The 16,190-nt window shown below is 42.4% G+C and overlaps 1 protein-coding gene across 4 annotated transcripts in view; it reads left to right on the plus strand.

The window, feature by feature from the left end:
* Positions 1–16,190, plus strand: part of Aplp2 (amyloid beta precursor like protein 2) — a 66,248-nt gene that overhangs the window by 35,923 nt on the left and 14,135 nt on the right. For 2 of the 4 annotated variants that reach the window (XM_052188763.1, XM_052188764.1), the window contains exons 4-9: positions 6,894–7,006; positions 7,958–8,160; positions 9,291–9,499; positions 10,414–10,581; positions 13,172–13,302; positions 15,552–15,626. In XM_052188763.1, coding sequence (XP_052044723.1) covers positions 6,894–7,006; positions 7,958–8,160; positions 9,291–9,499; positions 10,414–10,581; positions 13,172–13,302; positions 15,552–15,626 — 899 coding nt within the window. The remainder of the gene's footprint in view (positions 1–6,893; positions 7,007–7,957; positions 8,161–9,290; positions 9,500–10,413; positions 10,582–13,171; positions 13,303–15,551; positions 15,627–16,190) is intronic. The other 2 variants (XM_052188765.1, XM_052188766.1) reach the window with 1 other exon arrangement.

Raw genomic sequence — 16,190 nt, forward strand, 5'->3', positions numbered from 1 at the left:
TGTGAGCAGGTCAGAGGACAGCTTGTAGATCTCTCCCTCCACTGTGGGGGGAGGAGTCGCTAAGACCAAGCCCCAGACAACAGATTTTCTCAGTGTAAATACTTTCCTCTGCTGAGTCATCTTTTGATAATTCTTTTTACATTATAAGTCAAAAGTGAGAATCCTATATCCTTACTTACCAGAAAAGTCACAGTGGGGTCTTTTTAATATACTGAGATGAATATTATTTATTAGAGGAAAGAGGATATTTGATTTCAGCCTGAAATCTCTTTTAGATAAAGCCTAGAACCAGACATGGAGGCAGCTCTCAGAAAGCAAAAACAGGTGGCTCTCTGAATTTGAGGTCAGGTTGATCTGTATAGTTCCAGGCTACATAGTGACATCTTTAAAAAAGAAAAGAAATCAGATATTGGAACTCAGGGCCTCGTGCCATGCACACAACATGGGAACTATAGGATGTGGGAAGAACTCCCAAAAGTTGTCTTCTCACTGCCACGCACATTCACTCTTTCACACATACACCACTCTCACATACTAAGTAATCATAAATACATATTTTTTTGAAAAGCTACACTGCCGTGCTCTTAGGAGGCAGAGGCAGGAGAATCTGCCATGAAAACCTGATCTTTATTGAGTTCCAGGACAGCTAGGGCGACATGGAGAGACCCTATCTCAAAACAAAACCCCAAAAAAACTTCTGCCTAGTAAACCGGAAAGAGATGGAGAGAATGAATGAAAAGTAGCTATATATTTTGTTAGATACCTCTACTAATTGGTTTGGATGTCCTAGAGTTCTTAGTTCCGTTTTTCTTTTTAAGATTTAATTTTTAATTATGGGTAAGAGTAACATACACAAATGCAGGTGCTAGTGGAGGTCAGAGTCAGCTGAGTTACAGGCGCTGTGAGCCCAGGGCCTCTGTAAGATCAGTATATACACTCTTTTTATTTTGTTTTTATTTCATTTATTTATTATATGTAAGTAAGTACACTGTAGCTGTCAGACACCCCAGAAGAGAGGGCATCAGATCTCATTACGGATGGTTGTGAGCCACCATGTGATTGCTGGGATTTGAACTCAGGACCTTTGGAAGAGCAGTCAGTGCTCTTAACTGCTCTGTCAATGCTCTTAACCTCCAGTCCCAGTATATACACTCTTGACCATCTCTAATCCAACTCTTTTTTTTTTTTTCCTCCCACCGCTGTTTAATGTGTATGGATGTTTTACCTGCACGCCTGTGTTTGCTACATTTGTGCCAGATTCCTCCTTCAGAAGCCAGAAGGGAGGGCATTAGGTTCCCTGGAACTGAAGTTCTAAACAAGCACGAGCCACTGTGTGGGTGCTGAGAACTGACTCTGAGTCCTAGAAAAGCAACAAGGCCTCCCTCCCGCAGCTGTTTCATCTTTCCAGCCCCCTCTCCCATTTTGTTTCATTGTTGCTATTTTGTGGTTTTGAAAGTTGAGTATGCCCAGCACTTGGGAGGCAGAGGCAGGCGGATTCTGAGTTCGAGGCCAGCCTGGTATACAGAGTGAGTTCCAGGACAGCCAGCGCTATACAGAGAAACCCTGTCTCGGAAAAAAACAAACAAACAAACAAAAAAAAAAACCAAACAAGAAAGTTTGAGTATGTGTCTGGGTTCATGCAGTGCCCTACACAGTCTACTGTCTGCCCCACCTACTGTTGTGATGTTTTGTGCTTACTGGTTTTGCTAGGTTGAGAACAAGAATTATGTTTTCTTCTTTTGTTTTTGTTTTGTTTTGTTTTCAGGGTATATATAGCCTGGGCTACCCTCAGACTTGGTATGTAACCAGGGATGATCCTGAATTTCTAATCCTTCCCCCCCCCTCTGGGATTATGGGCACATGCCATATATCAGGTTTTCCTTTTTCCCACCCCCAAACCCCCAATACTAGAGACTGAACCCGAGCTTCTTGCATACTGAACAAGCGTTTTATTAATTGAGCTACATCCCCAGTGCCAAGAACAATGTCTTGATCACAAACTAAAGGTGAACTGCTAGCAGGATTTGTCTAGTGATGCAATGTCTGTAGATACCTGTTCACTGCATCTCTCATCCGTGCTGTCACCAAGTGAGACTCCTTTAGATGACATGTGGTATATTCAGTTAGAAGGTGCAGTTCAACCTTCCCTGCCTCACAGTGAGCCTTTGGTTATCTATAAAACATTATAAATAGACTCGATGATGAATGGCAAAAGTAAAACTTAGGCCGTCTGTGGGGGACAAGTTTAGTCATCTGATATTATATGGCTTGTGCATCATTACAGGTATTCCTTTGCAAGTCTTTTAGCCTTTGAATTTACTGTAGCCATTCTCTGTTGCCAGAATGGTCCTTATGCAAGGTCAGTGTTTCTGTAGTGAGTCAGCCTCACAGAGCTATGCTAACCTTAGAGATGTCTGCCAATGGATCTCCCAGGTAGATCTCATTCTGCAGTTTTTCTGCCACCTAGCTATAGCCTCCAGGAGCCCCCTCTTACTTGCAGCTGGCAATATGTCAGCTGTAGATTTATTTACATGTGTAGTAAGTAGTGTTGGGCGCTTACCCAAGTGATAAATAGCCTTTGTTGTTGTAAAAGAGACTTCTGTGCCTCAGGAAAGGGATTAAAATCTGGAAGACATCAGTTGCTTGACTGGACTGAGGTGGTGAGGAAGACTGAGTTGGAGGTAACTCAGCTGCAGTTTATCTGAAGCAGGGTGGGTTCTGTTCATGGTCTGTGTTTTGTGTGCACCAACCAGTGCATTTCTGTGTTTGTACAAGGACTTAGGAAGTTAAATGCTGCTCTACTGTACTGGAAGTAGGTAGTAAATTGATTGTTGTTACAGATTTGATGTAAACTTTTCAAGTAAGAAAAACATTTCAGTGTTTGTAAAACTTAATCAGTAATAATCTGCTTAGGTAAGTTTTCTCCATAGAGTCTCTAGCAAATGCTAAGAAAGGCAAGGGGCAGCGAATTGATGGAGCTGGTGCTGAAATTCAGATGCTCTCCCTCCAAGTTCACTATGTGGAAAGTTTATTTTATTTTATTTTATTTTATTTTATTTTATTTTATTTTATTTTATTTTATCTTATCTTATTTTATTTTATTTTAATAAAAGGAGCTTGCAATAGATGCCAGAAATAAAATTGGTCAATTCCAGTTTCTGTATTCAGTTAGCCCTAATCAACATTTTGTTATATAAATGCCAAGTTTTCCTCCAGTGCACATATATATGCTTAAATCTTTTTTTCTAGATGGGATAAGATTGTATAGACTTTTTCAATTGACCTTGGTCAGCTATTATGTGTTACTTTTAGGGTTATGCATGTCATTGCCTGAGACAGGCCTGGCCCTGGGTTAACTTGAAGGAAGAGTGAAAAGGGATATGGGGTAAATTTTTTTGTTTTTGTTTAATGATACTGTTTTGTTCTGTTGAGACAAGTCTCACTGTGTAGCCCTGGCCACCACCACCCTGAACCCAGTGCTAGGATTAAAGATGTTTGCTGCTACGTCCAACATTTGCTTACTGATTTTTTAAAATTATATTAAGCCATGGGAGAAAACCCATGTTAAATACAACTGTATTTCTTAAGCTCATAGTGTTCTCTCATGCATAGGTATCAGCAGTTAATTCATTTATTGATGACTATCCTATTTTTGTATTAATAACACTGGCAATTTTTGTTTTATTACTTAGGGTAAAATTTTTTAAGAATTTAGTTTACAGTAAGGCTCATGACTTTGATCCCAGCATTCAAGAGACAGAGGCAAGTGGGTTATTCATTTATTGAGTAGCTAAAGAATGGTGGTGTTTAATTTATAATACCATAAGACTTGATATTTATAAACATTTTTAATTTTTTAAAAAAGATTTATTTATTATTATATGTAAGTACACTGTAGCTGTCTTCAGACACACTAGAAGAGGGCGTCAGATCTCATTACGGGTGGTTGTGAGCCACCACATGGTTTCTGGATTTGAACTCAGGACCTCTCATTACGGGTGGTTGTGAGCCACCACATGGTTTCTGGATTTGAACTCAGGACCTTCAGAAGAACAGTTGGTGCTCTTAACCACCAAGCCATCTCGCCAGCCTAAAAATTTTTAAATTTTAATACTGAAATATTTCAAGCATGCTGAAAAGTTAAAACAAGGCAGTATTCATGGGTGTGCCATCCGTGCATCAGGCCTTTAACGTCGTGCTTTTTCTTCCTCACCCCCATGGGCGGGGCCCATGGGCAGAAACATTTGAAAGCCCGGCCCTTCTTTTGTTTTACCCTTCTCCTGGCAAGTAACCACTACCAGAGTTGCATTTGACATCATTTTGCAGTTTATCCAAAATGTTATGTAAGTAGATAAGGTTAGCACAGTTAAACCTGACAGGTGTGTAATATTCCATTATATAGGCATTATATATTTGTTTAGGGTTTCTATGAAATATATATGAAGTAATGAAATTGCGGATTTTATTTTTTCTGATGCTGCAATTATATATAAAAAGGTAGAGGTTACAAATTAAAGTGCATTAAAGCTTACTGTATACAGTCTCACCTGAAAGACAGCACCATTGTATAACTTAGATTTCTTCTTTTCTGTGTAATAAGAGTTTAGTAATGTTGTGAGCCTTGTTGTCTTGTATAACATGTTTCTGTGTAGGGAGACTTCTTACTGCTGAGATGTGTGAGAAAGGCACTTGCTTCACCCCTTCTTCTATTGCCGTGAAAGAACACCTTGGCCGTGGCAACTCTTAAATTAAAAAGGAAGCATTTAATTGGGGCTGGCTTACAGTTTCAGAGGTGCAGTCCATTATCATAGCAGAAAGGATGGCAGCACACAGGCAGACATGGTGCTGAAGAGGAGCTGAGAGCTCTGCATCCAGATGTGCATGCAGCAGGGAGGCAGGGCCTGGCTTGGGCTTCTGAGACCTCAAAGTCTTCCCCTAGTGATACACTTCCTCCAGCAGCCCACACCTCCTAATCCGTTCTTGATGCTGCTACTCCCTAATGACTAAGCACTGGACACAGGAGCCTGTGGGAGCCATTCCTGCTCACACCAACACAGCCCCCTCGGTAAGGTCAGTGACTCCTTTTCTTAACTGAGAGATTTAAGGTGGCTGATGTCAGAACTAGTCATGGTTCTACTTAGTTTTCTCAGAGATAAGCTAGAAATCTTTTCTTAGTATATTGTGCCTGCACCTTCTCGCACACTCTCCTTTTCTTTTTCTTGAGAAAGTTCTGAGTGTAACCCTGACTATCCTGGAGCTCCCTCTATAGACCAGGTTGGCCTCTTAACTCATAGATCACCTGCCCCAGCCTCCAGAGTGCTGGGATTAAAGGCTTGTGCCACCAAACTTGGCCTCCCTTGGCTTTTTTGTTACAGTCCCTGCATCTAACCTCAGGCTAGCTCGTTTGCTCTCCCATATTCCTTATTTGCATCTTTGCTATAGAAAAGAAAGCACACATCGTTCTTTATTTTTTTCCTTTTAGATCCTGTGTGGACATGTAGGTATATCAAAATCACCTGCAAAGCAAGTTAGTGAGTCCATCCATACAAGGCTTAATCAGAATCTCTGAACAGAAATCCAGTTACACACGTGCACATTCACACACACACACACACACAAGCGCGCGCGCGCGCGCGCTCTTAGTCTGTCTCTCTCAATTATGGAAAATTAATAAACATCTAAATACTTAAAATTAGTAATGATACTAAGTTCACATCCCTCTTTCCATCTGTGTGACAGTCAGTGCAGGAGCCTTCATCACTGTATTGGAAGAAAGGCAGACTTCCTTCCCTCCCTTCAAAGCTGAGACCTAAAGAGAAAGAAACAGTGACCACCTCCACCTTTTACCTGCTTTTGTACATTCTTGCCTGACTTCTCCCAGCCCCTGAGCGCCTTCCACATACACTTTGGTTGCTAAATTATTTGAAAACAAGTTGGGACATTGAAACAGCTTGCTTCTAAAAACAGGAACAATTACTGTATAACGATAAGGCAGTCACTACCCTTTTAAGAAATTTCCCTAAATGTTGAAATAATCTTCATAGGTTCCTTTTTAATAAAGAATCACACATTATACTTGACAGGAGAGTTTCTCAGTCTTTTAAATCTCAAATTACAATATATTTTGAGTCCAGACCATTTGTTTAATAAACTGTTCCTGGGGGCTGGAAAGATGGTTCACTCAACAGTTAACACTTGCTGCTCTTGGTAGAAGACCAGAGTGGGATTCCTCATGCCCACATCGGGTAGCTCAAACCCCCTGTAACTCTAGTTCCTGGGGTCTGTGCTCACCTGCACCCCTGTGTATATAAATAGACTCATGTACATACATGCATGTTAAAAAATCCTTGAAATGTAGACTATCTCAGAATTTGGATTTTTTTGTTATGATTACATTCAAATTATTTTGGCAGGCATGCTGTAGATGATACTGATACACTCTCAGGGCACTGCACATGTCGGCAGGCTTGTCCTGAATTGGAACATTATCTTGGTCATTAAGCTTTGGTAGTTTCCCACTGAAAAGATTCCTTGCTCTTTTGTGATTAATCATTCACTTAAAATTTTACCTGTATTAGTTGTTCAATAGTTTTGTGAAGAGTTCAACATACTTACTAGTCATGAGGTGTGTCACTTGAGGTGGTCATGAAGGGGGATCTTGTCACATCTCCCAGAAAGGTATTGCAGTAGTTTCTTCACAGGATTATATCCAGAAAATGTTACTGCCAAAGCCACAGGTGGGATAGGGAGTTCTTCTGGTGCCCTATGTGCTTATGTATGCCTGGATGTGCTGCTATCTGTAAACATGTAGTAGGAGGACCTGAACTGAAGGCTGTTCTCACCCTGAATCACAACCAGATTTGCTTCTGACAAAGGCTTTTTGTTTCTCCCAGTGGGTGAATTTGTAAGTGATGTTCTGCTAGTTCCAGAAAACTGCCAGTTTTTCCACCAAGAACGGATGGAGGTGTGTGAGAAGCACCAGCGCTGGCACACCTTAGTCAAGGAGGTAAGAGCTCATGTGGAGCGGGCAGTCTGGATCTCATGCTCTCTCTCACCTGGCATCCACGGGCACCTGCATATATGTGGCAGACACATAAATAAAGATAATAAAAAGATACATGGGAGAGGACTAGCAGCTGTCTTCTGTACAGAGGGTGGGCACAGCAGAGCAAGTCTGGTTTCTAAGTTAAAACTGTTGTTGATGCACTAAGAATATGAACTGGTAGCAGGGCTCCTGCGTAGAATGTTTGAAGCCTTGGGTTCAATTTATTCCTAGCACTGTTACAGAAGGAACAGAAAATAGTGGTATTTCCTCCTACATTTGGGCTGGGATAAAACTTATTAAAATAGCAATTATCTAGTATGTGCCAGCCTTGGGTTTGATCCCCAGCACCACAGAATGGGGTGGGAGGTGTTAAAGAAAGTTGAATCAAAGATCACATATGTCCTCAGCAGAGCTTCCAAGAAGGCATCCTGGCTCCTCAGTGCAGAACTAGCTAGAAAACCTAGCTATGTGAATGCACACAAGCACTGCAGGCAGGCTTGGGTGTGCACAGGTACACAAACTTAGTAAGCAATCGTGGGTTCCACTTCACTCTTCTGTAGGGAGGACTACCTTTTCTTATGCTGATCTTCCAGTAATTTGCCTTTGGTCAGATTCTTGATGATTTGCTATCCCAGGAGTAATGGCATTGGATAGTCTTAACTTGTTAAATCCTGAAACTCCTTTAAATCATTCCTTAGATATTAGTTTGGTCTTTCAGTTGTTTTTGTCTAAGATGAAATTATAAATTGAGAGAAACTTCAATTCTTTTTAAAATAATAGTATGATGACTTCTTGACAGAACAGTTAACGTGTCCAGAAGAGAATGCATTACCACCTAAGATTTCTTTTGGATGAAGCCAGGCTCCAGGGAGCTTATGAAAATGTCCTGATGTGATCTTGGATTTCTTGTAGGCGTGTCTGACTGAGGGGATGACCTTATATAGCTATGGCATGCTGCTGCCTTGTGGGGTCGACCAGTTCCACGGCACCGAGTATGTGTGCTGCCCTCAGACAAAGATTGTTGACTCTGACTCGACTATGTCCAAAGAAGAGGAGGAAGAGGAGGAGGAGGAAGAGGAAGAGGAGGAAGAGGAAGACTATGATCTTGATAAAAGGTTAATTTGTTTAAAGTGCTGGACTCATTTTGTCTGGTTTTATTTGATTTGGGAGAGGTAGGGGCCTTTAAATCTGTGTTTGTGAAATAGGGGTCTCACTTTGTAACCTTAGCTGGCCTGGAACTCCATATACAGACCAGGCTGGTCTTGGACCAGAGATCTGCCTGCCTTTGTCTCCTGAGTTTTGGGATTAAAGTTGTAGGACGCCATGACAGCCTTGGTTTTTAGCATTTCTGTAAAAGTGGCTATTGGTCCCTCTTTGCTACATAAGATAAAGGCCAGTGTCTTAGGTTTCTTTTCTTTTTTTCCTAAATACAAAGAAGAATTTATTGATATTGAATATGCTGCAAGGGATAGCAGGCTGGGAAGTCTTAGGTCTCTACCACTGTGATAAAACAGTGGCCACAGCCAGGCTTTACTTCACCTCACAGCTTTCAGTCCTTCATGAAGGGGGTGGGCAGGATCTGGAGGCGGGACTGAAGACCACGAAGGCGTGCTGCTTACTGGCTTGCTCAGTTTACTTTGTTATGCACTCCAAAACCACTGTCTAAGGTGACACCCACCCCGGTGGACTCGCCCTTTGAAATCTGTCATTAAGAGAATGCCCTATAGACTTGCCTAGAGCCCAACCGTCAGGCAGGAATATCCCCTTGAGCTGAATTTCATCAAGCTTTTTATCTTAGTCATAACTGAATATATGAAAACCCGTGACTTTTCTCTTTCCATCAGTTTGGACCACATTATTTTTTTAATTACTTGTTATTTTACAAATATGAGTGTTTTGTCTGCGTACATGTATGTGCCCTGTGTGTGTGCTTGTGTTCTTGAAGTCTGAAGAGGGCCCAGGATCCCTTGGAGCTAGAGTAAGTAGTAGTTGTGAACCTCCATCCAAGTGTTGGGAATTGAACCCAGGTTCAGCACCTGGGCCACAGTATTTTTTACAGGTTAATGCAATTCTGTGTTGACGTAAAGCTGGGCTGAGGGCTTTGGTCTTACATGTGAGATGAGCATACTTCCTGTCTCTGTTTTTGTGTTTCACAATAGGGAAGGAAATCATGCTTTGTGTATAGAAATCATGCTTTGTGTATAGAAATTGCTACTAACTTTGCTTTTTGGCTTATGACCTCTAGTGAATTTCCTACTGAAGCAGATTTGGAAGACTTCACAGAAGCAGCTGCAGATGAGGAAGATGAGGATGAGGAGGAAGGGGAGGAAGTGGTAGAAGACCGTGATTACTACTATGACTCCTTTAAAGGAGATGATTACAATGAGGAGAACCCAACTGAACCCAGCAGCGACGGCACCATTTCAGACAAGGAGATTGCTCACGATGTTAAAGGTAACACAGTATAAAGCCATGGCTCTAAAGTCCACATTTCTTTACCTGGTGCTTGCATTGCATTCACCACTCAGCGTGGGTAAGTCTCAGAAGGCAAAGTACTGTCTACACCATCAATGTGGCAGTGGCGCTGTCAGCACGAGCAGGTGGCACACCAGGAGAGATTCCAAGTGCAGCCAGAAAGCAGGGTTTGGCATTCTAAGGATCACATTAGAAAATCAGCAGCAGCAACACTTGAGGTTCTTCACAGCCAGCTTAAGATGTGCTGTCCTCCCAGGCGGTTCCCACTCCAGTGACATGCTTGGTTTTTCTTTCCCCGTGTATGTTCCTGTCTATAGTCTTCCCTTCTTGTCAGGCATTTCTAGCGGGTGAGATGAAATTGCAAAAGAGGAGGCTATGATAGCTTAGAGCTATTATATACTGCTGATCGTATGTTGGAGAGGGTGTCAGACCTGAAGGATTAGGAAAAGACTTGACTGGTGTAGAAGTGTGCGATTTATTTGGAGATTATGACAGTGGAAACGCTGATCCTTTGCAGGTGCTTCAGCCCTGCCCCAGGTATTACATTTAAATGGCCTTTCTTCTCACACTGGCTCCTTTGATCCTAGGGGCCGTCAGAGCAAACAGAGCAGGCACCTGTCTCCACAGATCACCAGTGTGAGGCTCACAAGAAGATCCTTTATGTCAGCCTGTGGTGTTAACCTAGACTCAGGGCAAAACCAAAAAAGCAAAGTTATCTTTCTTTCTAAATATCTTCATCCCATGGAAAGTGATTCTGTTTGCCTGCACTGGTGAGGTTAGTCAGGGCCTTCCGGGCCGTTGTGGCTCCAGCCTTGCCCCAGCTGGCCTGGGGCACTGTGAAGTATTTCAAGCACTGCCTCTGCCCTGCTGACACTCTGACCATTTTCACACAGCTGTCTGCTCCCAGGAGGCCATGACGGGGCCCTGCCGGGCTGTGATGCCTCGTTGGTACTTCGACCTCTCCAAGGGAAAGTGCGTACGCTTTATATATGGCGGCTGCGGCGGCAACAGGAACAATTTTGAGTCTGAGGATTATTGTATGGCTGTGTGTAAAGCGATGAGTAAGTCCCGCCTTGTGCTGGCCCTGCACAGCAGTGCCATCCTGTCCAGCCTTCTGTCTCTCCTGGCCGTCCTTGTGACTGCATCTGTCATGTTTATGCCGACTCAGGTGTTTGCTGTCAGTCGTTTCCCCCTCATCTTTGTGCTTTCTAGACCAAGGCTTTGCTTTCCGCTTGGCAGTTGTCAGCTCAATTTTTGCTGTCCTGTGTTCCCTGTGTGTCTACCGATGGTTGTTGTTGGTGGTATTCCCACTCTGTGCTGTGGGTGGCACAACCAGGGCTTGTTCTTTTTGTGGGCCTTGGAGTTCATGGGCTGGGGGCTGGGGGGTTAGGGTCGGTAGGGAAGGCAGCGGGTCCTCTGGTCGGCTGTGGTTGAGGGGTACCACAGAGCCACTATGTGATAGCACTGAGCATGCTCAAGCACGTGCCTTGGGCCTTGCCCCTTTTTCTGTCTTTGACCTATAGCCTTTTGCTGACCTGTGTGCTACCTGCTACCTGTTAGGTTGCCTATCGTCAAAAGTAATGACAGGAGTACTTGTGGGATTCTAGGATATCGGAGCACCTTGTTTTGTGCATTCTAGTGGGAAGAAATCTGTGTTCTAAACGTCTTGACTCAGCCTTGTCGGTGCTGTGGTCACATGGCTTGTGCAGGGCCTTAGGAAGTGAGTGCATTTCTGTTTGTGTATGATTTGCTTTCAGAGGAAGGGCAGCGGTTCAGTTGTATTGGACTTATGTTAAACATGGAGAAAGTTTTTCTTTTCTCATAAGTACTCCTGTGTTAAGACTCTTGTCTTGTGGTGTTAATTCATGTGCTAGGAAAATCCTCAGACCAGACAGTTTGCCTTGTTTTCTGTTCTGGAATTCGTTGGAATGAGTTGCTGCCTGTCCCTGGTGTTTGCTATAGCTTCTGATGGCTTTTTATTCAGATATCTTCACTGCTTATTCAAAGAGGTTTAAGATTTTAATCCAGTGTGGTGTGCTTTTATTGCTTCCATTCCCGATACACTAGGAAAAGGCTGTTTTTATTTAATAGTCTTGAAAAGGTAAAGAATGAGCCTTTGGAACTCCCATCCATAAACAGTTTATTTAGAACAGACTTAGAGAAGAATTTTTGTGATGTGTACTGCTTTTAAAAATGACCTAGCTAAAGAATATCAAAACATTGTTTTGGGAGTTGAGGCCCTTTAGTTATCTCACTGAATATGGAGATACCGTCCCTGCCTAAAGCTCGGATAGTGCTTTGAAACCTCGTGAAGTTTTCTGTGCTCCAGGGGAGCCCTGTCGAGGAGGAGTACCTTTCTCTGTGCTGGGAGCCGGGTACCTGTGGATCCCAGGCATTCTGTTATTGCATCGTGGGATCTGAGATGAGTGGGGCTAAGCCTGTCAGGGCTCTGACCCGAAGGTCGTGTCTCTAGAAGTCAGTCTCCTTTTTAGTTTCTAGGAGTGTTTAGACCCACTGTGCATCTTCCTAGCCCAGAGACGGAACCTATCCATGCAGCATGAAAAGCCTTTATACTTCTGATGACTGGCTAGAATAGATTTGAAAATTGTCACCAAACTTTGCATAAACACTAGAAGAATATAATTTCTTAAGAAACATACTGTAATTTTGTTGATCTGAAAGCTAGATACTGAGATCCTTTTTAAATAACAAAGAGACAAAAGATCACAAAATTATACTTATAAGGCTTACTAAATAAAGGGAAGCAGGGAAGTTGCATCTGATAATTTTGTGGAGTGGCTGGCTAATTTCTAGTTTTTTTTTTAATTAGTTGCATATTCTAAGGGATTAAAATATACAAAGCAAACTTGCCCGCTCAGTCCATTGTGCACATAATCAGTAGTCTTGGGGGCAGGAACAGCTCCTGCCTAACCGGCAGTGAGATAAGAGGTTTCTGTTTTAATGGATCTGTGCTCCGAGGACACCTGGAAGCATCCTCAGTCAGCATCATGAATCAAGACCACCAAGGCATCTTCCCATCAGTAGAAGGTGTCCCCATCAAATATAGAAATTTAGTTTAACTGCCATTAGCCTTGTTACTGGACAGAGGCATAAGAGCCCTTCAGAGACGCTAGCATGGTTTGGACTTTGTCCACTCAACCTATCTGCAAATAATATGCACTTGAACTAGTTTTCCAAAGACTGGAGATGGCCTTAAGAGAGAGATAGATAGGAGCCTGATCCTTAAAAATGGGCAACACTTCTGTGGAAATGGCTCCATGAGGTCTAATTTCAATCCTGGCTTACATTACACACCATTAGGAATAAACATGGTGGCCTTATTTTAGGTTTTCAGGTTTCAAGTTCTGAAGGGAAGATTGTAGAAACAGGTCCCTTTTTTGTTCTGCAATTAATTATAGGTAAATGCCTCATGAGTGCAGAAGATGCTAGGGCTTTGGGCTGCCAATAAATTACTGTACTAGCATGGACTGACATGGTTAGTGAATATTATGCAAGAAGATTGCCCGCTGCAATGGAGCACTCTGTGTTTTTCTTGCAAAGCCCTAAAACAAATTGAATCCATCTCGTGGGTCTTGTGCTTGACTATTTACCTGATTGCCAAGGAGAATTCCCTCTGTGACTTTGTTTCAGTTCCCCCGACTCCCCTGCCTACCAATGATGTTGATGTGTATTTTGAGACCTCAGCTGATGATAATGAGCACGCCCGCTTCCAGAAGGCTAAGGAACAGCTGGAAATTCGACATCGCAACCGAATGGACAGGGTAAACATTACCAGTTCATACTGTTTATATTGGTTTGGGTTTGTAGTGCTAGGGATTGTATCCAGCATCTGGTGCACACTGGGCAAGTACTCTATAAGGCATTTTTTTTTCTCTCTCTCTTTTTTTAAATTTGATATACTTTTTATTTATATTTCAAATGATTTCCCCTTTTCTGGCTCTCCACTCCCCGAAAGTCCTATAAGCCCTCTTCCCTCCCCCTGTTCCCCCATCCACCCTTGCCACTTCCCTGTTCTGGTATTGCCCTATACTGCCACACTTAGTCTTTCCATAACCAGGGACCACTCCTCCGTTCTTCTTGAACATCATTTGATGTGTGGATTATGTTTTGGGTATTCCAATTTTTCTAGGCTAATATCCACTTATTAGTGAGTGCATAACATGATTGATCTTTTGAGACTGGGTTACCTCACTTAGTATGATGTTCTCCAGTTCCATCCATTTGTCTAAGAATTTCATGAATTCATTGTTTCTAATGGCTGAATAGTACTCCATTGTGTAGATATACCACATTTTTTGTATCCATTCCTCCACTGAGGGATACCTGGGTTCTTTCCAGCTTCTGGCTATTATAAATAGGGCTGCTAGGAACATAGTAGAGCATGTATCCTTATTACATGCTGGGGAATCCTCTGGGTATATGTCCAGGAATGGTATAGCAGAATCCTCGGGAAGCGATGTGCCCAGTTTTCTGATGAACCGCCAGACTGATTTCCAGAGTGGTTGTACCAATTTGCAACCCCACCAGCAGTGGAGGAGTGTTCCTCTTTCTCCACATCCCCACCAACACCTGCTGTCTCCTGAGTTTTTAATCTTAGCCATTCTGACTGGTGTAAGGTGAAATCTCAGAGTTGTTTTGATTTGCATTTCCCTAATGACTAATGAAGTTGAGCATTTTTTAAGATGCGTCTCAGCCATCCGAAGTTCTTCGGATGAAAATTCTTTGTTTAGCTCTGTACCCCATTTTTTAATAGGGTTATTTGGTTTTCTGGGGTCTAACATCTTGAGTTCTTTGTATATATTGGATATTAGCCCTCTGTCGGATGTAGGGTTGGTGAAGCTCTTCCCAATTTATTGGCTGCCGATTTGTCCTTTTGATGGTGTCCTTTGCCTTACAGAAACTTTGTAATTTTATGAGGTCCCATTTGTTAATTTTTGATCTTAGAGCATAAGCTATTGATGTTCTATTCAGGAACTTTCCCCCGTACCGATGTCTTCAAGGGTCTTCCCCAGTTTCTTTTCTATTAGATAAGGCATGTTTTTATAGTTGAAGAGAGGGACATTGTTGGATAAAATGCCACAAGGTTCTGAAGAGCTACCTCCTAGGCGGATGAATCTCTTCTTCACCATTGCCTCTCATGTGACAACATTAATCTGAGTGGCATTGCAGATACTTCTGAACGCATTGTGGGCACTTGCTACTGTTTTGCTATTGCTGACTTTAAATTTTGATTTTCGTTTCATTTTCAAAAATCCATTTTTTGTCACTGTTAATATTGAAGACTTGGGTTATAAAACTGTAAAAGTAAATTAGATGAAGTAAAACCGTTATTAATACTTTCTAATTGCAAAGGCAAGAGTCTTAAGTCCCAGGGATGTTTCTTTGCTTGGAGGCATTCTAAAAGTAGGGAGATTTCATAGTTCATCCTCCAGGATCATGTTTAGCCTAACCCAGGCTGCCCTGGCCTGGGGGCTTAGGATGTAGCTTACTTCTAAGAGTACTTGCTTAGCATGCATAAAGCCCTGGATTCGTTCAACGCACCACGGATACCAGGTTAGAGGGACACAGCTGTAATCCCTGCACTGTACTGAGAGCCAGAGGCCAGGTTGGACTACAAAGGACTGTCTCAGAACAGCAATCGTAATAGGGATTGCTTGTGGACTTGTGTCTTCTACACTGGACTTATCCTTAGTGAAATGCTCATCATTCCATTTCCCTATCATTTCTGATAGAAATGGGCATTACTCTTTAGTTTTTAAGTGAAGAGAGAATAAACATAAAGAATAACTTGCCTAAGGTATGTAACAAGAACATCATGGTATTGAAGGGATCTGGGAATGACTGAGGCCTCGAAACTTCTGAGCAACAATCTGGACTCAAGGATCATATGATATGGTTTCCTCTTGCACAACTTCCGGCATTGGATTCAGCACCCAGCAGTATTTTTAGAAAATGGGGAAGTTGTTTCAGAGGATTATTTTCTGAAGAGTGCTTTTGATCTTTGTTCTAGGTGAAGAAGGAATGGGAAGAAGCAGAACTGCAGGCCAAGAACCTCCCCAAGGCAGAAAGGCAGACCCTCATTCAGGTAGGATGCTTTCTTGGGGGACAGAGGACCTGGCCTGTTGAACATATAGTCAGAGTGGCGATCGATCCCAGGGAATTGGAATGTGATACCTGTCCCTCTCCTCTCCCCCTCCCTTTCTCCTTTCCTCCCCATTTCTATTTCACCACTAGTATTGTTTACTTGTGGTAGAAAGAAACCAAATCCTCTCCCAGAGCACACCTAACTTGTCAGGAAGTAACCTTGGTTTAATTCTGCTTTCTTGGCAAAAGCCCCTTGCTCATGGGTTGTGGCTTGTTTTTCAACACTACTAGATTAAAAAGAAACTGGCAAACTTGTTGACAAGGCAAAAGGCAGAAAACAAAGATCTTTAATGCAAGTTTATTCCTTGCTTTGTAAAAAATGTAACTTCAAAATCATAGCAACAGATTGCATCCTTCTGTAGAAGGGAGGGGTTAGCATTAGAATAGCAATTTTAAAGACTGATTCAGTTTTGAAAAATGAAATGAATCATGGTATTCCTTTAACTTGTGAGTTGGGGCAGTTTTGGGAATTGAACAAAACCTCACCTGATCTAAGCATACATTT

This window comes from Apodemus sylvaticus, chromosome 7 (assembly GCF_947179515.1).
Source record: "Apodemus sylvaticus chromosome 7, mApoSyl1.1, whole genome shotgun sequence".
Classification (NCBI taxonomy): domain Eukaryota; kingdom Metazoa; phylum Chordata; class Mammalia; order Rodentia; family Muridae; genus Apodemus; species Apodemus sylvaticus.